At 41.0% G+C, this 26,530-nt stretch overlaps 1 protein-coding gene across 1 annotated transcript; it reads left to right on the top strand.

Moving 5' to 3' along the window:
- Positions 1-117: 117 nt before the first annotated feature.
- LOC134540866 (SET and MYND domain-containing protein 4-like) lies at positions 118-25,415 on the top strand. The gene is made up of 13 exons (XM_063383882.1): positions 118-319; positions 1,819-2,053; positions 2,340-2,520; positions 3,942-4,110; positions 6,549-6,707; positions 8,507-8,816; positions 10,441-10,709; positions 12,984-13,057; positions 14,368-14,480; positions 15,667-15,838; positions 20,621-20,767; positions 21,295-21,461; positions 24,637-25,415. The coding sequence occupies exons 1-13, from the start codon at positions 195-197 to the stop codon at positions 24,796-24,798; spliced, it is 2,283 nt and encodes a 760-aa protein (XP_063239952.1). The 5' UTR covers positions 118-194; the 3' UTR covers positions 24,799-25,415.
- The last annotated feature ends 1,115 nt before the right edge of the window (positions 25,416-26,530 follow it).

Genomic DNA, 26,530 nt, shown 5'->3' with positions numbered 1-26,530 from the left:
TAAATGTTATATAGGTCTTTCCGCAATAGTGACAAAGCACTTTCATGAACCTTACATTTATGGCTGTGTTCATATATGTACATGCCATTAAAAACAATTTCAATTTAAAGGCTCGTTGATTTAAGGTTATGTTGGTTTCAAACGCAAAGTGAATAACCATACTGCCGTAATTTTACTAAAAAAGCTAGGTTACAATGGCCAAACCTTGGCAAGAGTTACTCGACGTCCTAACGACGAAACTGATGTCAGAACTCACTAGTGATTACTTTTCCAACTCTGAAAAATTGATGACTTACATTTGCTCTGAACACTATTATAGGTGAGAAATTTATTTATTTATTATTATTTTTTTTAATCTGGCTTGCGTCTAAGAAAATAACTAGTGGTGCTCTTCTGTAGTCCGCCAACTGAACATCGGGATAATGAGCGCTCACGAAACATGGCCGACGTTGCTGGAATGTTTTCCCGGGGAGTTCTTGTTCCTCGCGCCATTACATTCGAACTTTAAATAGTCCTCGTTCCGTTCCAAACTGAGATAATATGACTTCACTGGCATAGACTGGAGGGGATGTGTGCAAGGAAGCAGACAGGAATTGAGGAGCTTTCGTGACCCTTTCTGCTTAAAAACCCATACTTCATACTTGTAAATGACTTGGGCATGTTGGGTTTTGTATCGTCGTGAGATGACAGTGTTCTTCACTTCAGAAAAATGGTCTCAAAACATGTGAAACATACATTTTTACTGGTGATGGACATGTCGAGTTTTGCACGAAAGCTCCTCAATTATGAATTAGGATTTTGTCTATTTGTCATTGATGTACTTAGAGGCAGTGAATGTATAGAGGCGTGATGAGATGGGAGCGGATTCTGATTGAATGAGTGGGTGACACAAAATGGGAATACCCTAAGATAACATGTGCATGGAAATGTTCACCACTTGCCAAATAAAATCTGGGTTCGACCCTGCCAGTCGTAAGAGAAGCTTGTTGCTAATTTTGATGGGAAGCAATGAACAGTGTCCAAGTTGTGATAGAGATGAATACTGTCAAATGTGAAATCAGTCGTTGAGACTGTTTTAGAACTTAGCTAAGTCGTCTTGGGAGTTGGGGAAGAAGGGACGATTGATGGGGGATAATTGAGGTAAAGGCAGGACAGTTTTAAATCTCCTTTTCCCCCTCTGCATACATTAAATACATTTTTTTATATATACACACTTCAAAATCCTGAGTGGATTTTAGGTAGGTAAGTGTAGTAAAAATGTTTGCTTGCTTGTGCAGCCATTGTCTGTATGGGGATGGTGCCAGCTGGATATTCTTTATTCCTTTCAGAAAATGGCAGGAATGTAAATTAATTTTTTTGAAATTGGAACTTCAAAATCTACCTACGCTTTTCGGCTGTGCCTAAAGGATTTTTTTGTTGTTATAAAAGTCGTATTACTGAAATAAAACAGTACTTTACCTTCATGATTCGACACATATATATTATAATCGATAAGAAGGGGGTCGGTTCTCTGTAAAGTTGGCTTACGGACGATTATTTTTACGTGGTTATGTCATATATCAAATTTTTTAATTTGCTGCTTGTAAAAAGCCTGCCCTAACCTGTTTGATATTATAGAATATTTTCTCGCACGATGGTCGGCCAGTTCTTGCAGGCTCGGCTCGATGCTTTTTCGTGCGTGCAGCCGGCGTTCATCGACTTACAAGACGTTATCACGTCAGAAATGAGGGAAAATTTGTAATTTGGTCGATGAAAAGTCACGGGAGTTTGTGCGGACGTCCCTGGCCGAGTAGTTTCCTGCACTCTTGCTGTCGGCAGGAGCGAGCTGCTGGAGTGGCTGGACAGCCGGCTGCGCGACGCCCCGCGCGGCAAGAGCCCGGCCCGCGCCGCGCAGCTCCGCGCCGAGGGCAACCGGCTCTTCCAGGCGCAGCGCTTCCCGGACAGCCTGAGGCTGTACTGGGAGAGCGCGCGGCACGCCGAGCCGGGCTCGGAGGAGCTGGCCCTCGCCCACTCGAACCGCTCGGCCGCCCTCCTGCACCTGGGACAGCTGCAGGTGCGTCGAGCCCCCGCCCGGCTCCTCCTGGGAGTCAGCCGAGTCGCTACTGGCCAGGGGAAGTCAGGACATTTATTTAAAAAATAATAATAAATTTTATAAAAATTAACAAATAAAATAATAATTATATTAATTAATTAATAATAAATAAATAAATAAAAATATATTAAATTTTTTAAAAATTAATAAAAATTAAAAAAAAATAGTTACTCGACTATGTGAAACCTCCCCAGAGATGAGAATATGTAGTTTGTGGACGAGCGGTGACGAGCGGTGACGCCCGCAGGACTGCCTGAGGGAGACGGAGCTGGCCCTCGCCGCGGGGCTGCCCCGCCGCCTGCACTTCAAGCTGCACCTGCGCCGGGCGGAGTGCCTCTTCCGGCTGGGCCGGTTCGGGCGGGCCGGCGACGCCTACTCGCGGGCGCGGGAGTGCCTCGCGGCCAGCGGCATGCAGAGGAAACACCAGGGTGCGTAGCGCCAGCCCTTGGCTTCGTGTCTGACGAGGAGCTTCGCGTTCGTTGCCAGGTTTCAGAACATTGCAAGCCTAAGACTCGCTCGTGAAAGTAATCAGCTTTCTTTTTCGTGTCGTGTATGATTTGCTTAAAAAAAAATCCGAAGGTGGCTCCGCGGTTGTTTTTAATGAATGCTCGATAATAATATTATGCATGGTTTCGTTATAATTTTTATTTGAATGAATTTGTACATAGAACCCCAATTGGTTACTCTCACCGAATCAGTTCGAACACTACAAGTGTCAGACAATTTAAAAAATTTTTTTTGTTACTTAAACCCATTATTTTATATAGTAAAGTGTTTTGTGGCTTCGCCGAAAAACAGTATTCACAACTCATTTCGACTTCACAAGTATTTTATAAACATTCCATTTGATATGTGCGTCACATAAAATGAACTAGTATTAGCACAGCCGTATCTGCTAGGCTGGTCATATTGTTATTTACTTGCTTCAGTATTGACTGTTTTCTGTTATTAATTTAAATATTTTTTTTCATTTACCTTTTTTTTTAATAATGAAAAAATAAACAATTTTAAAAACACTTTGATTTTTACACGTACGTGTAACATATTGAGGAAAGCAGAATACAATGCCAGGCAATTTTGTTAATGGTCTAAATTACATAAGTGTACATATTTACAACAGAAGAAATCACAAACATAAACAGTTAATCAGTATTTTTAAAAATTGGTAAAACAAATATGTACTTATAGAACATAATTCCTACTCTCTGAAGGAATTCTTGAATTTGATAGAAAGTAAAGAAATAACTATTGTTTCGTTTTAAGTAACTGTTACATCTATTATATAATGAGCTAAAATTTTCTTTTTAAAACTTTTACCTAAACCTAATTGTACTATTATTATGTACCTATATACTGTAAAGGAAATTTTTTAGAAATTTTGAGGATTTGTATGGCCCATCCCTATTTTTAATCTTATGCAGATGCTGCCAATTGCACTGTACGGTACAGTCCCGATAATCCGGACCCTGGTAATCCGGACTCAGTTTGTTCGGACGTCCGGTTAATTTTAACGAGATTAAAATTTTTTTTTTTTTAATTTTTGAAGTTTTAAAACTTAGGTTTAAGTATACAGTATTATTAAAACTAAAATTAAGCCATAGGGTAAGTTGTATTTATGAAGGAAATTAAAAAAAAAATGGTTTTTTCTAGTTTCACCCATCTAAAACTTGTGTTACATTCATTTTTTAGTCAAATTTTGTCTAATCTGGACTTTCGGGGATTCAGACAGAGAGTCTCGTCTAATCCGGATTGGCAGGACTGTAGTGTAATTCCAGTGAGGGGCATTTGCCATACATTGCACTTGCCCAAAAATACATTATTCAACTTTTTTTTTTATTTTTCGTCGCAGTGGCGGTCGAGGAGGAGATTGTCAAAGGGCTGAACGCGTCTTGGGAGGAAGAGGCGTTGGGACGCGGCTGCGACGACCCGGTGGAGGCGAGCCCCGGTCCGGAGCTGCCGCGGCCCTCGTACGGGGAGAGCGACGTCCTGGCGCACGCTTCGGCCGCTCTCGAGTTGCGGTGAGTGGCCGTGCTCTGGCTGCCCGCCCGTGATGGACACAGCTGGGTAGGCCTCCGCCGGACCACGGGTTCACCGGGTGATTGAGGGGTCCCAGAACGGGGTAGGCGCCAGCAGTGCTGCATCTTTAGAGCTTGGGACGCAGCCACTTGTCTGGTTAGCCGAGTGAGGACGGGGGATGAAGGTGTTGTCTTGTCTATACTGGGATGGGTATCCTCAGCCCCTGGGCATAGCCGGATCTCTTAACACCTCTCCTGTTACGGGTACACGGCGTATACCGTATCCACGCCCGTGGGGGGCTTAACGGCCAAGAGGGCTGGGTTAAACAAATAAAAAGGGGGAGCAATCCCTCTGACAGTCGTGTGTCACCGGGGCGGATCACCGGCGGTTATCGGGAGGTGCAGGACTTCCTTGGATCATCACAGTCATAACGACACCCTGAAATAAACTTACGGACCCGAAAGTAACAACAATTTTTAATTTCCAGCATCATTATTTGAGTTATGCTTCTACTGGCGAGTTATAAAAAAAAAAAAAATAATGAGAATGAATTTTTATGATGCGTGCATAGCCTGCAACATAAAGTCACATAATAAAAAAAAAGACCACGTGCATACAACAATTTTGTATGTGCTTTTTAATTATATAAATTAGTGATTGATATTGAATACTGATCAATATCATTAAAAACATTTATTTTTGTGAGTATTAGTGATATAAATGGTGCTTATAAACTTTTTCAGGTGTAATGTAAAGTAAATTTACATAAGTGAGTTTATTTGTATGTATAATTTATTTGCATTTTAAGTTATTTTATTATTACTTAATAAATAATAAAAATTTAAAAAAATTAAATTAAACTTTTAGCATAATTATTGATTTTCATTATTTATCAAAATTTATTTTGTTTATTTTACTAAATCAATAATTAGTTCCCTACAAGTATTTGTATTTGTATTGGTAACTGAATAATTATTTAAAATTTTTAATTTTATTGAATACCAACCATATTTATAATATCACTCCAGTTCTTTTATTTTATTTATATTAATTATTTCCATGCAAAATTAACGTTAGTTTTTTAACACCTTAGGCATTCTATGAAATTTTGCATATATATATTAAGCGAACAACTCCATTATTTACGTTCTTTAAGTAATTCATGCAACAGAGAATTTTGATTTGATACAGTTTCTTGGACGTACGACATTACTGTTTTACACTGTTTTAACATAGGGAAAAATTTGTAAATGAAAATTAATAAATAAAACTGCAAACATAAACCCCAGAGAACAAGCCTATATAAGCTGAAGTCGAAACAGCTAAAACCAACAACACAGACGAATGCAGTATGTTTTCAACGACGTAATAGTTGCGATGTTTCGACTGTTTTGTCGTGGGAGACCCACTGTATTCGCCGGTGTTGTCCATAATACCTGTTTTTCTTCATCGTTGTGTTCGTATATTTGCTGCATTGTCCGGTTTTTTGTTATCTTGTCTGCATTTACTGTCGTTCCTGAAACTGTCTCGTCGTTGCTAGCCTACTGTGTTTTTTCTGTGCTGCTATTATTTTTTTTTTTTCAAGACTAAATTCCCTCCATGGAATTCTTGTGCTGTCTGATATTTAATTTTGAACGTGTTTGGTCTGTGCCTGTCGTCGCCGTGGTCATAACGTCCACAGTACCTGTTTTGGGTTCATCTGTTTTGACATCAGCTTAGGCTTGTTGTCAGTGGGTTTATGTTTGCATTTCTATTTTTTATTTTTAGAGACCTGTAAAATTCGGGATTTCAAATCCCTAAAGGATAGACTCCATGATCCTCTACGCACTCGTGCAAATTACATCTGCTGATTGGTTACCGACTGGTAACACCTGTTGACTGGAATGATCGTGATTCGCTAATTCTTCTGTTAAAGATTTTTCATTGGCCCAGAGTCCTTCAGATAAACTGTGGCCCAATCACTGTTGGGGGGGGGGGGGGGGGGGGAAGGGGGGGTCCTCTCCCGGGAAAATTTGGGATTTGAAGGTGCAAAAGGGTGGTTTTTAGGCATTCTTCTTTCCTAAATATTCTAATTATAGTTGGTTGCTATATATAATTTATTTTTTATAAAAAAATATTTTCAGAGAACAAAATTTGTAAAAAAAAAACAGTGCTCACATTACCATGATTGGACTAAAATGCACCATGCGCAACATATGGGTTGTATCACAGAAATCATATTAATAATATAACTACGGAACTAAAAAATATTATTGGAGGGGACGAAATGGAAGACTTTTATTATTAGGGGGGGGGGGGGGGACGTGTTCCCCCCGTCCCCCCTGGTTGCGACGCCCATGGTGCAGGAGTGGAAGTCGAGGAACGGAGGAGGGATAGAGGAAGATGTCGATGATGTTTGTGCAGTCAGTACACGCTCGTGTGTCTGTGTGTGTGTGAGCAGCTACAGCGAGGAGAAGGGCCGGCACGTGGTGGCGAACAGGGACATCTCCGCAGGCGACACGCTGTTCGTGGAGCGGCCGTTCGCGCTGGTCGTTCTCCCGGACGAGGGGGACGCCGTGCACTGCCACCACTGCTGCGCGGCCACCGCGCTGCCCGTGCCGTGAGTGGTCGTGCCGTGTCTTCCTGCGGTCTGCCTTGCGCTAGTCTCTCAGCGCGGGACGTGTCGCCACACTGATGTTGTCCAGTTCATTAACATTTCAAATATTCTTTCAGACACCCTCTTTAACTATAATACATTTTAACAATTTTATTGTTTCACAGAAGGAACTACATGCAGCAACCAGTCACTATTAATAACAAGTAGGGACACCTGCATTTCGCGAGTGCATTTCGTGTCGAGGTTTTTCACAAAATACTGTAGCTTTTCTCCTGTGGTTATTGGCTGAGGTAGGGCTCTTGACGGGGCCAATGAGAATGTGGTCACCGTACTGCTGCACCCCTCACAATTTGCGATGTGACTCTTATAGAAGAAGCTACAGTGTTTTTTGTGAAATACTTTGGCATGAAATGAAATCGCGAAATACAGGTGTCCCTAGTAACAATGCATGCCTCAAAATTAATTTCTGTGTTTAAAAGATCAAATATTTTAAAGTTTGAATTATATGAATAAAAGTTGAAATTTTTTTTGCCTAAAACAGTTTAAACCAATATGGCGTATTTCATTTAGGACTCCTTCTAGAAAAAAAAATTATTTTGGAATACAACAGCAAAATATATTTTAAAAAAATTCTCATTCCAAATTTAACTTTACAAAAATTAGAAATTACTATATTTCATATACATTTTAAACAATTTTTATTACAATAATTTTTTTTTAACTTTTGTGTTTTGTGGTGTATATTTGGCATCAATGCGCACCTGGAAAAACTTATGGCAGAAATAATTTTTTTGGAAAGAGAGAGTAAGTGTCCATTTAAGTGCACGTTGCAATCTAAGAACGAGAAATGCCGTAGTATGGCAGCTCTGTGCAATTTTGAGAATTTGATTCCTAAATATTAAATATTGCCTCTGTGTATGTATTTTAAAAATGCATGTTATCTACTAAATGATTGTCTAGCTGGATTAGATGCAATATTATTTGTACAAATCGTCAGAATATTAAATTATGTTTTGTGCAGTAAATGCACATGTAACTTAAAACTATGGAATTATAGTTTTAAGGAAAATTACACACTTATTTGAGTAGTTGTACAAAACACCTCATACCAGTGGGGAGTACAATAACAAACGGGGAAATATAAGATCCATAGAATGTACCATATTAGTCACTCGAGAATATAAGACACAATCAATCTTTTGGTCCTTGATTGTCTATATAAAAAAAAAAATTTTGTCATTGAGTTGAGTAGCACATCAGTTTGAAAGTCATAGCAAAGGTCCATCTTCAATCAAGTGAAAAAAGCAATTTGAAAATGCAATTGATTGTAAGACACGTCCCAGTTTGAAAGTACACAAAGTCGCAAAACATGTCTTTCTTAAATTTGAGTAAATTTTGTATTTGCTGTGTTTGCTTCAAATGACGTCTGTTTATGGAAGGCCGAAAGACGTCTGTTTATGGAAGGCCGCATAAAGGTTTGTCTTAAATTTCAATACATTTTGTATTTGCTGAGTTTAAAATCAAATGACGTCTGTTTAAGGAAGGCCGAAAGACGTCTGTTTATGGAAGGCCGCATAAAGGTCTGAATTAAATTTGAATACATTTTGTATTTGTTGAGTTTAAAATCAAATGACGTCTGTTTATGGAAGGCCGAATAACGTCTGTTCATGGAAAGGCCGCATAAAGGTCTGTCTTAAATTTGAGTAAATTTTGTATCTGCTGTGTTTGCTTCAGAAGACGTGTGTTCGTGGAAAGGCAGCGCGAAGGCTGAGACCGGGTGGCGGTGTGCGTGCGTGGGACAGGTGCGAGCGCTGCGCAGACGGGGCGTACTGCGGTGCAGCGTGCCGGGAGAAAGCGTGGCGGGCCCACCACCGCTGGGAGTGCGCCGGGGGGCTGCGCCTGCTGCAGTCCCTGGGCATCGCGCACCTGGCCCTGAGGGTGCTGCTGGGAGCGGGCGGTGCGCGGGAGGCCCTGGGCGCGGCGCGGGAGCTGTCCGCGCGGCCCTGGTCCCCGGTGCGGGGTCCCGCAGCGTGCGACGGCTACGCCGCGGTGCACCAGCTGCTGCCCCACCTGGAGCGCCTGGAGCGCGAGGACTTCGTGCAGTATGCGCTGGTCAGTCGCGCTCCCCGACCTCCCCCTTCCCCTGTCCGAACTGCAAGGCGGACGCACTAAATGCAGCGAAACTTACCTCAAAAGACCTTATTCTGCCTACCGAAACATGGCTAGAGTTCACTTCACTCGTGTACTCATTCGAAATGTTGTTTAAGAATGTGTATCTATAGTAGTTGTGGACAGACTGCACCGGCGGGAGAGGCTAGCGGGCCAGGCAACAGAGTCCTTTGGCGTCCTTTCGCGTGACAGTAGCAGATCTTGCATCAAACTGTGTAGTCCTTAGGGAAATCTTACAAGTGTCTTAACCATGATTTGTTGAAGTAGTTCATCGATTGTAATAATTGTGCTTGATAGGTACTCATTATTTATTGTGTTTTAATTTTTAATTGCGATAAAGAAAAAATCCGCCATTTTTAATGGCGAAATTTGCTTTCTTATAGGACCATGAAGTCGGTGGGCCATCCCTTGTGGGGGACAGACAATTCGTGTTTGCTCTCGCATTCTCATCTGAGAGAGAGAATAATTAAGGAAGATATCTAGAAGCTTTTCCACACTTGCGTAACAGCCTCACTAACTGCCACTGCAAGCGGGTGGTACTTTCCATGCCCAGAATCGACTGCATGTTTATTTTACAATTATTTTCGTTACTGAAACACCAGACCTCTTGTTATATTTGATGTTGTCTTATATGGAGACACTTTTTTTTTGTATGTTTTAAAATGGGTGTATTCTGTGTTAATATTTTTATTTTAATAAATTTAGTTTTTGTAGTATTTTACTCCACCAAAATAGTTTAAGGTTTTCATAAAAAAAAATGGTCTTAAACTGATTCATTCAGAACATTAAAAAAAAAAATAAAAATCTGCAATCATTTGTTGTTTCAATGTACGTATTTAAATAAGAGACGCAAGAACAAAGTAAATTAATTTTTCCATACTCTTTAGTTTTGTAGAAACTGCATCCGAAAATGACATTCAGTAAATAAAAAAAAAAAATGATTTTTTTTTTGTGTGATTCGAATTAAAGTTTCGTTCATGATATTGACTTGCACTTCGTTGCCTCGTGATGTATTGAAAAAGCGTGTCTTTCCAGTTTTATCGCAGTCGACGTTGTAACGTTGTCCCTGGTAGTGTGCCCGAAAGGGTCAATGTTTGGGCTCAATCGACATAGTGGACTGTATAATTAATAATAAACACAAACTTCTACTGTCGCGCACGGCCGACCTACCGAAGCGAAAACAAACGAGAGCGAACTGGCCACAAGATGGCGTGGGAGCAGCAGCGTCACGATTCCAACGCTGCGGGGCGGGAATTTCAAATTCAACATTTACACTCGGCCTGAACAGTCAAACAGCCGCCCACCTACCCACGGACTCCAGAATCATTAGCACCCAAACACAACGTAAACGTACACACAGACACGTGGCGAGAGGTGATGGGCGGCAACACGCGGCCTGGGACTCTTAGCGAGCCCCTCCCGGATCGATGCCACAGACAGGCGTACGGACCGGGCGGTGATGACGGCGTCAGTTCCGCGACGCACTGGTCTCTGTCTGTGCTGTCCGCCCGGTCGTGTGCCGGAACACGGCAGTGGTCCGACCGAGAGCGTACGTGCGTGCTCGCAGACGGCGGCTCTGCTGGCCCTCTACCTGTCCGGCCGCACGGACTACCTCTCGGACCCGGGGGAGGAGGAGGGGGAGGGAGCGCTGGCCGCGGTGGCAGCCCTGCTGCACCGCCACGTGGCCCAGCTGGTGTGCAACGGCCACGCCGTCACGGAGCTGCGCACGGAGGGCGAGGGCGACGTGGTGACGGAGCGGCAGGCCCGGGTCGCCACGGCCATCTACCCGTCCGCCAGCATGCTGAACCACTCCTGCGACCCCAACATCATCAACAGGTGAGGCGCGGCGTTCGAGCGTTACGTAACGCAATTTCGGGGGGAGATGGGGGATCTTGTAGAATGTTACGATGCTTTACGGGGGGGGGGGGGGGGGGGGGGGGGGTTTCCGAACAACGCGTTACGTCGCATTGTTTTTTTTATTTTATTTAAATAAACAAAACTAGGCAACTAAAATTTCCCAAGTTTGCAATCCCTTTTCGTTCATGTTTTTACGGGGAATTCCTCGATTATATCGAACGTCATTTTTTTTTATTAAACAGCAATATGAATAAATGAAATAAACGATATGCGCATGTGCGTTGCGAGTTAGAAATTGCTTGTTTTATTTATTATTGCAGCAAACGCGATTAAAACAATAACAAAGGTATTTTTGGCGACTTTCCGGTACTTTGCGAAACCTAATCATGACTTTTAGGTAAAAATGGTCACTTGGGTGTTACGTAACGTTTAAAGAGGGGGAGGGGGTATAGAAAAATGTTACTGTGCGTTACATGAGGGGGAGGGAGGGTCAAAAATCTTCAAAAATTGCGTTACGTAATACTTGAACGCTCCCTGAGGCGTGCGCTCCGTCCTGTTGAGTTCCGTTTTCATTACTTTACAGGCTACAGGCGGTCTGGTCTAGGTTCTGGGAAGATCAGGGGAAAGTCACGTAATAATGTTCGCAGGCCTTCGCGGCCAATTCTGTCAAAAGTCAAGTAAGTTGGAAGTGGCCAGGGAAAGTCACATGAATTCACTTGAGATCCTGGAAAAGTCATGTAAATCCCCTAGTTATAGTGATTAGAGGGGAAAATTTCATGCGCCAATCTTCCATCACCAAGATGGTATTTTAGTGCATAGTTAAAACACTATGAAATGGCGTATTCGAGGTTCTGTTAGGATTTTATAAATAAGTAAATTATTATCGATATTTTATTCCACTCAAAATTGAAAAGTTATTTATTTAATTATTTTTTTTAAATATTTTGTTACAGATACATACTAAAATAGCTTACGGCAATATTGATTTATGTATTATCCACTACAACTGTCTATAAAATCCCCATTAATCCTCACTGTTCATGTAACGTAAGGCCAAGTTTACAGTAATACTTGTTTGACATTCTCTAGTTCAAAGTCATATCATTGCAATCAATAATTTTACTTTGGTTTTAGGATCACCAACATCTGTCAGTCATCCAAAAGCAATCCAGTCTACTTGAAAGAGTATAAAGTCTTTACTGTATTTTGCATTAGTTTTTCTTGGATTCCTCTGAAGTGTAAATAAAAAAAGATCTCTAAGTTTGAATTTGATTTTAAATCATCTTCGGTTTTCAAATATATTTTGTTTGATATTCAACATGCAATTTAATTCAAATAAGTAAAATTGCAACTTGCAGAAGACTAGTACAAAGAGTCTTTGAGAAAATTCAAGTGATTTCTGCTGGTTTTGTTAGGTTTTGTTCATGTTGTGTCTCTTTTATTTCTGATGTATTATCTTTATCTAATTAAATAATAATTGTTAGTACCTAATTGTTTATAGAGAATCACTGCTTTTTTTTAGCAAACAAAAAAAAATTGAATTTGCTTAATGCAAAGGGGAGTTTAACGTGAAGAAACAAAGTGTACATTTCTGTTAGTGGAACTTATCAAAATTCACTGACCAAAAATTTTATTTATCCAGTGTTGACAGATTTATGTTTAATAGATAAGCAAGTAGCATCTTTCCAAGGATGAATGGTTTTGTTACAGTGGGTTAGACCGGGCCCAGCCGAACCGGCCGTAAATTGCTTCGCTCACTGTTTGATTATGCCCATTCGTGCATAGAACCATAGAGCATAGAGCCTAGTTCGCAAGACTTATGGTCTGCTCTGAGTAGTTCATGAGGAAATTATCTTTAAAAATGTTTTAGCTCTCCAACATGTAAATGAGCAGTTTTCTGCGAATAGCAGATACTCTTTACTATGTTTAATTTTGCTTATTTATATAAAATACTCCTGTGATGTAAAAAAATAAGTAAAAAAAATATTATTAAAACATGCTGAAACTGGTTCACAAGGTATTTTTAGGTATTTTGTAAAAAATTCACTGTCAGTGGCATTTATTGTTGTGTTATAATTATTTGCAGTTTAGTCGGTCTGTCAATAAAAAAAAATAGAATTTCAAATAATGTATTGAACAATATAGAATTTAATTTTTTTATGTGTTTGGTGTTTGACATGGTGAAATGATGAGAAATTAATGAAAATCTTTTGTGGTGTAGCTAAAATGATAATTTTTTTTTTTTTTTTGCAGTTTCTACAACCAGTATTTAATCATCCGAGCATGTCGAGACATTCCCAAAGGCGAAGAAGTGGTCAATTGCTATGGTAAATAGTTTTCATGTTTGTTCCATATTTGGAAGTGTACTGCAACCTTTTTAGTTCCGTATTTACCTCAATAAGCCGCACCGTTAAATAAGCATCGACCCCTAACTTTTATTCCGGTGCCACAACTACTTGTTATTATTTAGAATAAGCATTTTAAACTTACAAACTTTTAAAAACAGAACTTGTTGCCATATATAAAATTTTCATTAAATGTTTATTATGAATCCAGGTAATCGTTCAAAATTATGAACTATCTCTAAAATTTTATGTAAAACATTAATCATTTTTGGTATCGTGTTGACCTATGCAGTTATTTTTTTCATAATTTTTTTATTTTATTCTCGCTTCAAGAGTACTAACTACTTAACGTATAAATATTTCCATTACAATTATTTGTCGTAAATAAACATCTCTTCATGTATCAGGCAGTGAATATTTTATTTATGTATTATGGTGTGAATTTTGACATGTTTTCTGTGACGTTTGGGGAAGAAATAATGACTGTGAAATGGTTATCGATCGCAGCCGTTTCGTTTGCTGGAGTGAAGCGCTATTACCATCTCCGCCACACATGAACAAAATTAATGCCTTGTTAGAAAGATAATAATCAAAGTACAAAGGGCAATGGCAAATAAAAAAAGTGAAGCAAATTTGTAGCCATTAGTAGTTTTAACATTAAATTTGTTATATAGCTTGGATGGGTCCATTGGTACTAAAAAGTTCAAACACTTTTCGCATTAAATTTTTTTGTTTTTTCCTTGTGCTTCCTTAGAAACATTAAAACAGGGTTCTACTGTAAATAAAATAAAAATTTAAGAAACATTTTAACGGGAACTGTTCATATTGGTTGAAAAAAAATTTTGTAGCTACTCCTAATACATAGTTAAGAATTTCGAAATGGTTTACAAATAAATTTTCCATTTTGTGTAGTACTAAATATTTTAATATTTTAATATTTTTTATTGGATGGACTTTTTTATTTTACACATTTCCTATACAATTTTTTTAAATTTATTTTTAAATTTTTTTTAGATTATTAGTTTTCATTTAATATTTCACAAGAGTGTTATTAGGTACAGTTGTTGTGTTTGTTTCATTAAAAGGTAGCAGTATTCACTTTTAAACCCTTGGACGGTGCTTCAGCGTAACTGGTTAACGTCAGGAACGTGGGACGTATGGTCTGTTCGGAAGGGTTTTGTAGAAGGGGTAGTAGCCTCCGAGTGTGTCTCTTCTCGCAACGTTGCCAGTCCCGCGGTGCGTGGCTTGTCTCGTGCGTTCGCTGCCGGAACGTGGACCGCGCGTGTTCCCAGGCCCGCACTTCCGCCGGACCGGGACGCGCGAGCGGCGGGCGCTGCTCAGTGGGCAGTACCACTTCGCCTGCGCCTGCAACCGCTGCACCAGCGAAGCCTACTTCGACTTCCTGGTACGGCGTGGCCGCGCATCACACGTAGTTCCCGCACCTGCCGCTAGAATTCGCTGCCGGAGCAGTTACATAGACTATTCGATTAGCAGCCCGAAATTTTTAAACTACATATATAATGAAACTCCTCCGGTAAAATACTTGACAAAATGCTAAACCCCAACCTTGGGACCTGATTTTCAACAAGGAGTTTTATTAAAATACTGCTCATCTTGTCAAAATTCCTAGAAAAAGTATAATACTAAAAAGTTTTCCTTTGTCTTTGTGTACTTTTGTTCGTGCCGTCCGCCACTTGTGGCCGCATGACCCCGTAGAGGTTGCGAGACTCCAGACCCGCCCTTCAGAGGCACACGGGTTCGAATCCCAGTCGACCACGGCTCACACACAAAAACCGCTCTGGCCCAAAAGTCTTGGATCGTTCTTCACTGCGCGGTGTGTCCGCGTTTCGGAAAGTCAGGGAAGTTGAAGTTACTCGTTGAAGCTCAGGGAATTCATTTTAAAACCTCGGGAAGTGATGGGAATTCCTCGGTGATGGTCATTTGTGAGGGGAAATGACATGCTCAGGTACGCATTCATCCAGACACTTTTTTTTCTTCTTCTCCCGATGGTGTTTCAGTGCGCAGTCACACCCACTGTGGAATGGTGTGTGTAAGGTTCTGTTAGAACTAGTGAAGCTGCAGGGCCGGTGGAGTCTGTATTAACTACATATATTTCTTTCTGAAAATTCCAAAAATATGTCAATTATCTCAAAAAAAAATTTACCAGGTTAAATTTGTAATTTAGGTCACGGGTGGTCGGAAAATTTTTTGACGTGATAACGTCTTATGAATCGACGAACGCCGGCTGCACGCACGAAAAAATTGCCACGTTCCGCCCAAGCCGAGCGTGCAAGAACCGGCCGACCACCGTGCGAGAAAATCTTCTATAATATTCAAACAGGTTAAGGCGGGTCTTTTTTATTTTAACTAATTGTTCGTTGATTATATTCAAACGAAATTATTTTAATTTGCAAAAAAAATGTAAAGAATATTTGAAAATTTAAAAAAAGTATGCAGTTTTTTCATCAATGTTTTGTTATGACGTTATCACGTGAAAGTATCGTCCGTGAAGCGACTTCACGGACAACCACCCCCCTTCGATGGAAGGTCGCGGTGTCGGGGAGACTGAGGCGGGGCGTGTGCGGACGCAGGACAGGTTCGGCGGGCTGCAGTGCCTGAGCTGCGGGGGCCCGCTACTGGAGGACACCTTGCGGGCCACTCCTGAGGTCCCCCACCCGGTGGTGTGCATCGAGTGCGGAGACACTCGCGGCTACGAGCAGCTGGCGGAGATGGCCTTCCAGACGCAGCACGCCTACAGGGAAGGTGCGTGCGCCCGCCACTGATCCCCTTTTTCCTTCAGTCGACCTGGCTTCAAATTCGGAATCCGAAAATCATTTCACGAACATCGGGCCCGACGAAAACTCCTCCTTTCAGTTCAGCTCCTGATAATTGCAAATTAATTTTGTGTGCGAACCATCATGAACATTTTATCATAGGCTCTAATAGACTCAAATGTGTTATTTATATGGTTTCTGTTTAAAAACAAAATTACCACTTTTTAAACCTACTTTGCTAACATTTAAAAAATACAGCTGGTAAGTACTAGTTAACTTATGCACACGTGTGTATTGTAAATAAAAGCTAAATTTAGAGTGTGAACCATCGTACACATTTTACCAGAGGCTCTAATAGCCTCAAAATGATTTTATTCATGGTTTATGAAAAAAAAAAAAACTTACCATTTTAAACTCATATTCACAAAAAAATATTTAAAATTTTCACCATATCTTGGCAAAGGTTTTTACAAATTGTTTCGTCAAGCGTGATTTCGTGTACAGAGGTGGCAGAAGAATTTTTTTTTTTTTTTTTGGATCTTCTAAAGTTTTACGCGAAATGTACTTCTCGCCGGGTTATAAAGATTTTCTCACTGGCCATTGTTTTGTGGACCAATGTTGATCCCTTGCTCCGCTGTCCCACTCGCATATGAAACTTGGAAAAAACTTTGTAAATACTTTTCACGAAGGATCACGCAAGCAACTTTCAAATCTCCAAATAACATCCAATCGTGAGCTGGATAGTTAATCTTCTTTAAAATAATGTCAATATTTTCGTATGTATCCTTCATATGGACTGAATGAGCAACAGGTAGTGAAGAATTAGTATTTCCATTATGTAAAATAACTGCTTTTAAACTAGTTTTTGACAATTGTATTTAAAAACCTGCAATCTTCCTTCTTGCAATCAAAGACAAAAATCATTAGACAGGCTCGTGTGCTGAGTTGCGATGGAACCGTGATAACACCCAAGAGCTGGTCGGTGCACTGCACAACACACAGTTAACACACTATAATAAAGCACCGTGATTCAACTAAAATCTTGAAATTAATCCGCTTGACTTAACCCGAATCACAAAAATGTGATTTACTTGGCTTGAAGTTAGTACCAAAATAAAAAAAAATTAAAATTTTTTACAAAAGTTATTAGTATCTAATTTTGTACATTATGATGGTACATTTATCAAACAAAAAAAAAATGTGTGTGGCCATTTATTTTTATTGCTCCTAGTGGTTAGACATGCTTTCCACGAATTATCATACTGTAAAAGTGCATCATATATCAGTTAAAAGTGAGACTTTTTTTTTTGTGAAATATTATTACGTATGTAACATTTAAGCATCATGTTTGTTCGAAGATATGCTAACTTTGTGAATAAACAGAATTCATAAAAAAAAAAAAAACTTTTCAACATATGACACTGGAATATTCTGTATTGAAAAGGAAAGGTTCCTCTGACAGCCCAGCGGATGGGACTGCAGTTGGACTCTGCGGTGGAAGTAATTGGTTCACGTCCCAACACGAAGAGTGGGGGGGGGGGGGGGGGGTGAGGGGGGTCGGACAGGCCCCGACCAAACCACAGGTACTCTGGGTTATTGATGCAAGAGGCCACAACCCGGTCGGGGCGGCAACGTCAGCCGCTAGCTTCGTCGGCAAAACTTCCCCCCGCTGTGACGAAAAATATCCCGACGACAAAGTACCTGTGCTCGATGCACAGCCAACACAAAAACCAAGAAGGGTCAAATAAGATCTGTTTATTAATTAATTAATTAATTAATTAATTTGTCATTACCGCAGGTGCACAATTTTTTTTTCTTTTCGAGTTCAGGACTTTTCACATTTCAAAGTTCTAAACTGTATTTTTCAGCGCACAGGAATGGACTCTGAACTCGCATCATTGGCCGTAGCGCGTGACGGTACTTACATTGCTGTTGCGCGTATTTTGAATACAGTGAAAACAAAGAGTGTCTGTAGTTTTTTTTTTAAATATAATAAATTTGCAGGTTTTCAATTTTTGCACGCGGAGTCTTTTCCTCTTTAGCCGTGAAGCTGATTCACAAAGACGAGGTACTTACTTTGGGATAAAAATACCATAAAAATGAAAATAAAATACTTTCAATGTTTCAATACATATGTACTTTTGATTATACTATTATTTATTTAAATATGGAAAGCTTATAGTTAAAATAAAACTCTACAAAGGTTATTGGTAGAGAATTTGTTTTTAAAACGAAAAAACCCGGATGTTATTTTTTTTTTTAATGAAATCTGTTTAATAATAAAGATGTATTATTGTTCAGCAAATATGACAATTAATTAATGATTTTTATTTCAACCAAAAAAAAAATGTAATTTTACTGAAGCATGATGCACTTTTACAATATACTAATAATTTATAACTGGCTTGCCTAGGGCAGAAATGCTTGGAATGAATTTCTAATATTAGTGGCAAGATAAAGAAAAAATTTTTTTTCCCATACTACGAACTTCATGTAAAATAAAATGCATTAATTGAATTAAATCAGGGTTGGCTGATTTAAACCATGGTTTAAATCAAATGGTTTTTAATGTCGTTTTAAATAGAATATTGTAATAAATTTTAGTGAAAGGTCTGCTCCACCTTAATAACAATAGTTTGCTAATAAATGTTTCTTGTGATTTACTGGAACAAATAATTATGTAATAATCAAAATCTTATCATTTAAATTATCTGAATAAGTTGTAAATTATACCCAGCTAAATACCTCTCTAAAATTAAATTAATTATTAAATTGTAGTCAACATGAAAAAAAAATTAATAAATTTATTTAAAAAAAAATTTATTTTGTGAAAACACCCTTTCTGTGGTTAAGTCCCAGTCAGATGTGCAGATTTGCTTTATCTGGTTCAACACAAGTGGCAGAGAGCGGGATGTTGTATGGCTTTCATGTGAACAAGCTGAGAACCAAAATGACCAACGTAATGCTAATGGGAAAAACCTGATTAAAAAAAAAAAGCTGTTGTAAACCAAAAAAAAACCATGTCATTTGGTTTTTTTTTAAAACCTGGGTTTTTCCAACCCTGAATTCAGTATATTGAGGTAATTTTTTTGTTATATGAGTTAATTTTTTTTTTATTAAAAATGCTGATTATTTAAAAAAAAATTTAGATATTTTTTTGATGTTTTGAGGTGTATTAATTTGCATTTTGGTGTTACATGTTTAGAAAGCTCTTTGGTGTTGTTTGTTTTATCCCAATTCGCGACATAAGCTTGTCCGTAGTTATCAGTGACCTTTATCTTGCAGATACTAAGATGCTGGTTGTTTACCGATAAGACCTGGAGTGTTTGATCGCTCGGATCACTTGTCTCCCGCTGAGGTGATAGCCGGGTTTGATTCTCACCGGGGGTCGAACCCGGATCTTCCGCGAGTGGGGAAGTGTTCCGGACGGATGCTGTCGTGAGCCAGTGGGTTTTCCCGGGGGTGCTCTCGTCCACCTTAACCCGTTCAGTCGGTCACCGCTGGGTTCCGGTCTCATCGCCCCGCATCGCTGACGAGACCTCGGGACACGTTCGCACGGGCACAGCCCTGAGAGTTGTTCTGCCGTCAGCGCAACGCACGGCCGTCGACATAAAACAAGGGCCCGGGGCCAAATAATAATTTTGTCGGGCCCCTCTTCCCCTTGCGTGAAGTACAATTTTTCAAAAAAAAAAACTTACAGTTAAAAAATGGAACATCTAAAAGACTGTAAACTTTTCACGTGTTGCCGTTTGTGGTTTAAGGTTTCCCGTAAATTACACTAACATCAGAAATGTAATTTTTCATCTCTTCAAAGAAATCTGTAAAGTCACTCGCTCACCCTCTTCCCGAGGAGAATAATAACAACTGTTTGAAACGTGGTCTGCCGAAAGGTTTCGCGAGGGATGAGAAGCGGTGTCCAGCATCAGGGCTGGAGGATGCTTTGAAACTGTGTGAAGTGTAATGAGCCCGAAGCCAGATGCCGTGCCCGTGAGCGTGTGGGGGGGGGGGGGGGGGGGGGGGGGGGGGGGGGGGGCGTGTCGGGCGTCAGCGACACGGGCGTGGTGGGGTCGCCGCAGTCAGGGCCTCAGGCTAACTAGGCTGCAGCCTAGGGTGCGAGATTCAGGGGGGCGCGTTGAAATCGTGTCTTCGCATGCAATATTAATCCAGCATCATTGCATCTACCCTACATATTTCAACTAGACCGAGACAAAACACTAAAAATAAATGTGCTGTGAACTGAAAAAAGCTTGGGACTCCCTGATTTATAGGTACTAGCATGAACCATGTTAAAATTTGAAAGGCTTATATGTGATTTACGCATGTATTCGGCGCCAAAATCACAGTCTTAGTGGCGACTGGCAAGCTGAGCCGGGGTGGTTCATGTTGCGGCGGGCGGGGATATTGTTGCCTGGCTACGGCGAGTCAAGGTCACGCGTCGCTTTTCGGTTTAGTAGAAATCGGGCGAAAAAAAATAAATACGTGTGATATCTCTCTACAACCCCCCCCCCCCCCCCCCCCCCACCCCCCTTGTGATATTTCGTGATTTTTCCCGACGACCCCCCCCCCCCTCCCCCCTTCCTATCAAGCCTCACGTGATTAATGGAAGATCCCCTAGTAAACAAAGTCAAACTTGATATACTACTTTTAAGGGTGACCGTAACACACACGCCTGGCGGGGGCGGGGTCCTCGTAATTAGCCCAGGGCGTGTGTCAGGAAGGGGGGAGAGGGGTGTCAGGAAGGGAGGAGACACGGCGTGGTGGGTGGCCGCAGGGCGCGAGCTGCTCGAGGCGGGCGCCGTGCGGGAGGCGCTGGCACGTATGCTGGAGTGCTGGCGCGTGCAGAGCCGCTGTCTGTTCTGCTACAGCTCGGCCGTGCTCGCCTGCCAGGACGACATCGCCCGCTGCCACGCCACGCTGGGTGAGTGCCGGCTCAGATCCCGTCAGGGAGACATCTTCCAGCTCGGAAAACCTTTTTTTTTCGACATGGTAACGACTTATAAACCGAATGAACGGCGGCTGCATGCACAATAAAGCACGGCTCATCGTCACGTTCCCGCCCGAGCCGAGCGTGCAAGAACCGACCAACCACCGTGCGAGAAAATCTTCTGTAATGTCGAACAGGTTAAGGCGGGCCTTTTTTAAAAGCAGCAAAATTTTAAAAAATTTGATCTATTCGTCCGATTTCGTCATCTCGAATTATCAATTTGTTGACGTTGATTTGATTTCAGTTTATTTCTATAACTAATTGTTCGTGATTATATTTGAACAAATAACCTGTTTGATATTATAGAAGAGTTTCTCGCACGGTGGTTTGGCCCGGTTCTTGCACGCTCGGCTCGGGCGGGAACGAGACAATATTTTTCGTGCGTGCAGCCGGCGTTCATCGACGTCAGGAAAGTAAAGGTCGGGGGAGGTTGAGGTGGTGATGCGTGTGTGTACCGGCAGGTAACTACGGGGGAGAGCGTGCGGTTCCTGGAGCTGGGGCTGCCGGCCGTGGAGAACCGCTACGGTTACGACAGCATCGAGATGTGCAACGAGCTGCTGAAGCTGACGGATGCGATGGTGTGCCACGCGCAGCAGCTGCGCGGCCGCGGGACGCGGCACGACCTGGAGTGAGTCCCTGCCGGGCGCACGCACGCACGCATTAGGGGGCAGCTTCTTCTCTTTTTAGAAATCTCGGCAAGACCGCGCTTCTCCTCTCTCAATTTTGGCCCCGAGATCAACTGCGCAAAATTTTACCAACCTTGAATCAAAAGCCTTGGGGGTACACACAATGTTTTTTTTTTTTTTTGTTTCTTCGGCCAAAGAATCCGGTGATGTAGACAGTGTATAAACCAACTGATTTTGGTTATAATTAGACACAAGGTTTTATAATTTTTTATTTTTTTGGTCCATTTTTTTTGTTTTTTAAAAACAAAAAAATATTTACATTGTCTTCATTTTTAAAAAAGCTGTTTTAAATACTTACTCCACCAAAATAATCTGTATGCTTCATTTTTTTACGATAAAATAATTTGTAATAGATTGGTCTAACGCCGATACACTCAGCACAAATAAAAATAAATTAGTGAGCATTTTTGGTTTTCAAAGTGATTAAATAAGAGACGTACATCAAAACAAATTAAATTAGTTTTTCTGAACCATGTACTTTGGTAAAAAAAAAAAAAAATTTTGTCCGGAAATGACATTCTGAAATTTTCAAACACCAAATCACATCTTTTTTTACGATTTGAATTAAGTTTTGGTTAAATGCATTGTAATTCCACAATATATCTTGCATTTTGGGTGTTAATGCGTGTTTTTTAGGTGATATTTATAATCTTAATCTTTATAACCCTATGCTATAATTATAATATTAACATATAATTAGTTTATGGTAATTAATAAAAGTAAAAATTAAGTGTATTTATTTCCATAGAGATGAAGTACAATGTCTATTAGAATGTTAAGTGCACCTTAAAACACACATTCAAGGGGCGATAGATTCCATGTTATCATTGACATGTAAATTGTCCATGCGAGTGGATGGATAGACCGGAAGGGTTAACATCAATTATGAGAAATTTCATCATATAAAAAAAAACACACACACACACGTGCACGCGTACTTTAAGGGGTCTGCCTCTTCAGGGGCATGTGTGTGTTAGTGAGGCAGGATGATAAGCGCGACATAGCCTCTTAAGCGCAAGGCTCCGGAACTGACGCGCAGTCTTCTTGTCGTCGCAGGATATCTGTGAAATTTGAGCGGTGACCGTAACATCACGCAGCGGAGAAATGAAGATAAAGGTGTAATGCAAGTCCCTCAAGTGCCTTCAAGAATCTGTACCGGTTGTTTCACGCCTAAAAATTACTCTGAAAAACATGCGTTTTTAGTAGGGATGGGACGATTCCAAAATTTTCGATTCCGATACCCGATTAGCGATTCCTTAAAAAATCCTTCGATTCTCGATACTCACCTAGTTCACTTAACATTAAATAATTCAAATTCTATTTGCAACATTTTTTTTTCCAGCTTTCAATACATTATATGATGTAGCATACATCATAAATTCATATATATATAAAATTTCAGTACACAACTAAGTTATTAACCTTAACTCATATAAATGTTTACATCATTAGAAGTTAATGGCTCATATGTCGAAGGGGTCAAACTAATCTAATTTTTTTTTGTAATACAGAATAAACTATAAAAAAAAAAATATTTTAGGCTTTCCTTGAGCAGTATAAATTATTTTCGTTCATATAATTTGCCTAACTTAGAGAAGGGTACAAATTAACTAAAAAATTTGTGAAATGAAACAGTAACAAAATTAAGCAACAACTAGAGAACTAGCAAATGAAAGTGTTGTACTTGATTGTGGTATTTCGGGGTAAATTACATTTAAGAAACACACACAAATTCATTCGTTGTTATTTTGGCGTTATGGTATTTCGGCATTGTGGTAATGACCCAGCAAAATCTATAAAAAACACTGTTGAATGTTGACCAACTAATCATCATCGTCGCACCATTTGAAAATGAATGTTTGTTTACATTTTTGCCGCTTTTTGGCGCGATTAAAATGCTTGTGCTGCCCTGTACGGCTGGGTGACGAAGTAAAGACGCTGTTCCAACTACATGCCAGCGCCCCCGGCTGACGTGGTATGGCCACTCACGTAAGGCTGTTCCAAACACCGTTCGCCCAATCATCTGCTTGCTTTTGTATTTATCAGGTGTCGCTGTTCCGAGCTGTGAGCGTAGGCTTTAAAACTTCGCCTGTTTGTCTTATCTATCCAAACATTATGCCGGAAAGGAAAATAAACGCCGTAGTTTTGCGTATTTTTACAGTATATTTTTGGGTTTAACATTATAACGTGAGCGTGTGTAAGCTTTTGTTTGCTTTAGTGCATTTATGACTAATGTTCAGTGGCGGCCATGTTGCGGTGTTTGTTTACCAGTGACGAGACAAATCTTTTACCCAATAATTTAATTTCGCGTAAAAACACTGCGATTTCGCGTTTTAATACTAATACGCTGTGTTGTGGCGATTTCGCGTAAAAACTGTATTTTACTGTGATTTCGCGTTTATCGTCGTTCAATCGCGATCGCGAAAAGAACAGGCCCCTACTAATACACAGTGATAATTTATTTATAAATAATTTTTACTTTGACTTGTGTATAACATCGACCCAAGTTTTAGATATTGTTTATTTGGGGAAATATGACTGTGTTATATATGCGTCTAGTCAGTCATAACCCCACTCAACGAGTCGTTAAATATTTGTATCTGACAGATTTGCAATGTTGTGAAATGATTGTTTTTTTTCTGCTACATGCGGGAATCGACTTGTATCACCGATTCTAGATTCTCGATTATTAAAGTAGAATTGGTAGGTATGAATGAAATTAGGAATCGGTTTTCCCATCCCTAGTTTTTAGCCATTTCAACTCTGGTAAAAAATACGGTTTAAAACCTTAATCCGAAATCAAAAGCACTTTTCGTGTCCTCGGCGAACTCTTAAAATTCTTTTCGTAGACAGACCCCACTCGGATATCTGGAGTAGTTTTGAAATCGCGTTGTTTTTCCTGCAACTCTGTGCACCGTGTGTGTGCCCGGGTGGGCGGGGGCCTTAAAGAGGCACGGAAAGGCGGGATGGGGGGGGAAGTGGTTTTTCGAAATCTCGCACAGACATTGAGCTTCCCCTCGTTTCGAAGGTCGTGTGCGTGCGAAACCTCACCGAGCCCTCGACTGTGGTTGTTCCCGGCGGACGAGGGGACGACGCGACGACGCCCGTGTGTTCCAGACGCGTCTGCGCGCGGGCCCTGGACCACCTGGGCCAGGCCAGGGAGCTCATGGAGATGCACTACGGGGCGTGGTGCCCCGCCCTGCAGGAGATCGCAGCCAAGGAGCGGCAGCTCCGGAAGTACACCGGCGCTCCGTCGCCACCACCGTCGCCCTGAGCTGAGAACTGCCGGCGTATAGGTTCTGTGGACCGTCGCCCAGAGCTTAGAACTGCCGGCGTATAGGTTCTGTGGACCTTCGCCCAGAGCTTAGAACTGCCGGCGTATAGGTTCTGTGGACCGTCGCCCAGAGCTTAGAACTGCCGGCGTATAGGTTCTGTGGACCGTCGCCCAGAGCCTAGAACTGCCGGCGTATAGGTTCTGTGGACCGTCGCCCAGAGCTTAGAACTGCCGGCGTATAGGTTCTGTGGACCGTCGCCCAGAGCTTAGAACTGCCGGCGTATAGGTTCTGTGGACCGTCGCCCAGAGCTTAGAACTGCCGGCGTATAGGTTCTGTGGACCGTCGCCCAGAGCTTAGAACTGCCGGCGTATAGGTTCTGTGGACCGTCGCCCAGAGCTTAGAACTGCCGGCGTATAGGTTCTGTGGACCGTCGCCCAGAGCTTAGAACTACCGGCGTATAGGTTCTGTGGACCGTCGCCCAGAGCTTAGAACTACCGGCGTATAGGTTCTGTGGACCGTCGCCCTGAGCTTAGAACTGCCGGCGTATAGGTTCTGTGGACCGTCTACTGTACATTCTTTTTGAAAAATTAAATCCCCTGACCTTACCAGGTTTTTCCTTTATGTTTGTAAAAGTTTCTAGATCATCACGCATGACATCCATTACAGAATGTCCCATTTTCAACAGTATATTACAACAGTTTAATTCAGACTATCTAAAACAAATCATTAGAGACCTGTAAAATTTGCGGATTCATTTCGCGATACGAAGAGTCCAAATACTTTCGACATCATTTTGCTTCAGTGATTGGGCCGCAGTTTATCTTAAGGACTCTGGGCCAATGAAAAATCTTTTAACAGAAGAATTAGCGAATCACGATCATTCCAGTCAACAGGTGTTACGAGTCGGTAATCAATCAGCGGATGTAATTTGCACGAGTGCATAAGAGGATCAATGGAGTCTATCCTTTTAGGGATTTGAAATCGCGAATTTTACAGGTCTCTACAAATCATGCATCAAATTGAAAGTAAACTAGTTTTTTCTTTTCTTTACAATTGTTCAATATGTGCACCGTTAGTTATACGGCACACATCCGACCTAAAGTCCATTTCTTCCCACACTTTGGTTAACACGTCCGGAGTAATTCTGTGCCCAAACATTGGCAAATCATCAGGTAGCAGCGGAACGTAGACACGAACTTTAATGAAGCCCCGAAGGAAAAATGTTGCATGGCTTTATGTCAGGTGAACGTGGAGGCAAGCGAAAGAGAGCTCTGATGTCTCGACTATTACGACCAATCCCAATGGTCAGGACTTTGACGTTCGACCGCTCTCTTACAGAAAGATCCCTTACTGAATGCACGTTGAACAGAAATTACAAATTCACTCTTAGCGAATTCCAGAACACAAAACTTTTCATGCTCAGGAGTCACCATTTTGCTTGGTGGCGCCGCAAGCGAGAAAACAACAAAAGTCCTTACACATGCGCTTACCTAAAACTGTTGGAGTTACTCCTTAATCGTAACCTTGAACCAACACCTTACAACGTTTACAGTTCATTCTATTAAATTTATAACTGGGACATGGTATGCACTGTATGATTGTAAATGTACTCCGTAACTTATTTTGGAAAGTTCGTAACCTGCAATTTTTATCATATTTGCAGCACAGCTATCAAGAAGAGATGTACTTTCAGAAAGTTCATTTCTAAGTATTAGTTTACTTAAGTACTCTTTTTA

This window comes from Bacillus rossius, chromosome 17 (genome assembly GCF_032445375.1).
Source record: "Bacillus rossius redtenbacheri isolate Brsri chromosome 17, Brsri_v3, whole genome shotgun sequence".
In the NCBI taxonomy this organism is placed as follows: Eukaryota; Metazoa; Arthropoda; class Insecta; order Phasmatodea; family Bacillidae; genus Bacillus; species Bacillus rossius.
Note: the sequence above shows the minus strand (reverse complement) of the source record. Positions and strands in the feature narration are given on the sequence as shown.

Excerpts from the sequence above, each read along its gene's own strand:
- LOC134540866 (XM_063383882.1), top strand. The coding sequence starts at position 195 with ATGGCCAAACCTTGGCAAGAGTTACTCGACGTCCTAACGACGAAACTG. Across the intron at positions 13,058-14,367 it reads AGAAGTGGTCAATTGCTATG|GCCCGCACTTCCGCCGGACC; the intron begins GTAAATAGTTTT and ends GCGTGTTCCCAG. Across the intron at positions 14,481-15,666 it reads AAGCCTACTTCGACTTCCTG|GACAGGTTCGGCGGGCTGCA; the intron begins GTACGGCGTGGC and ends GTGCGGACGCAG.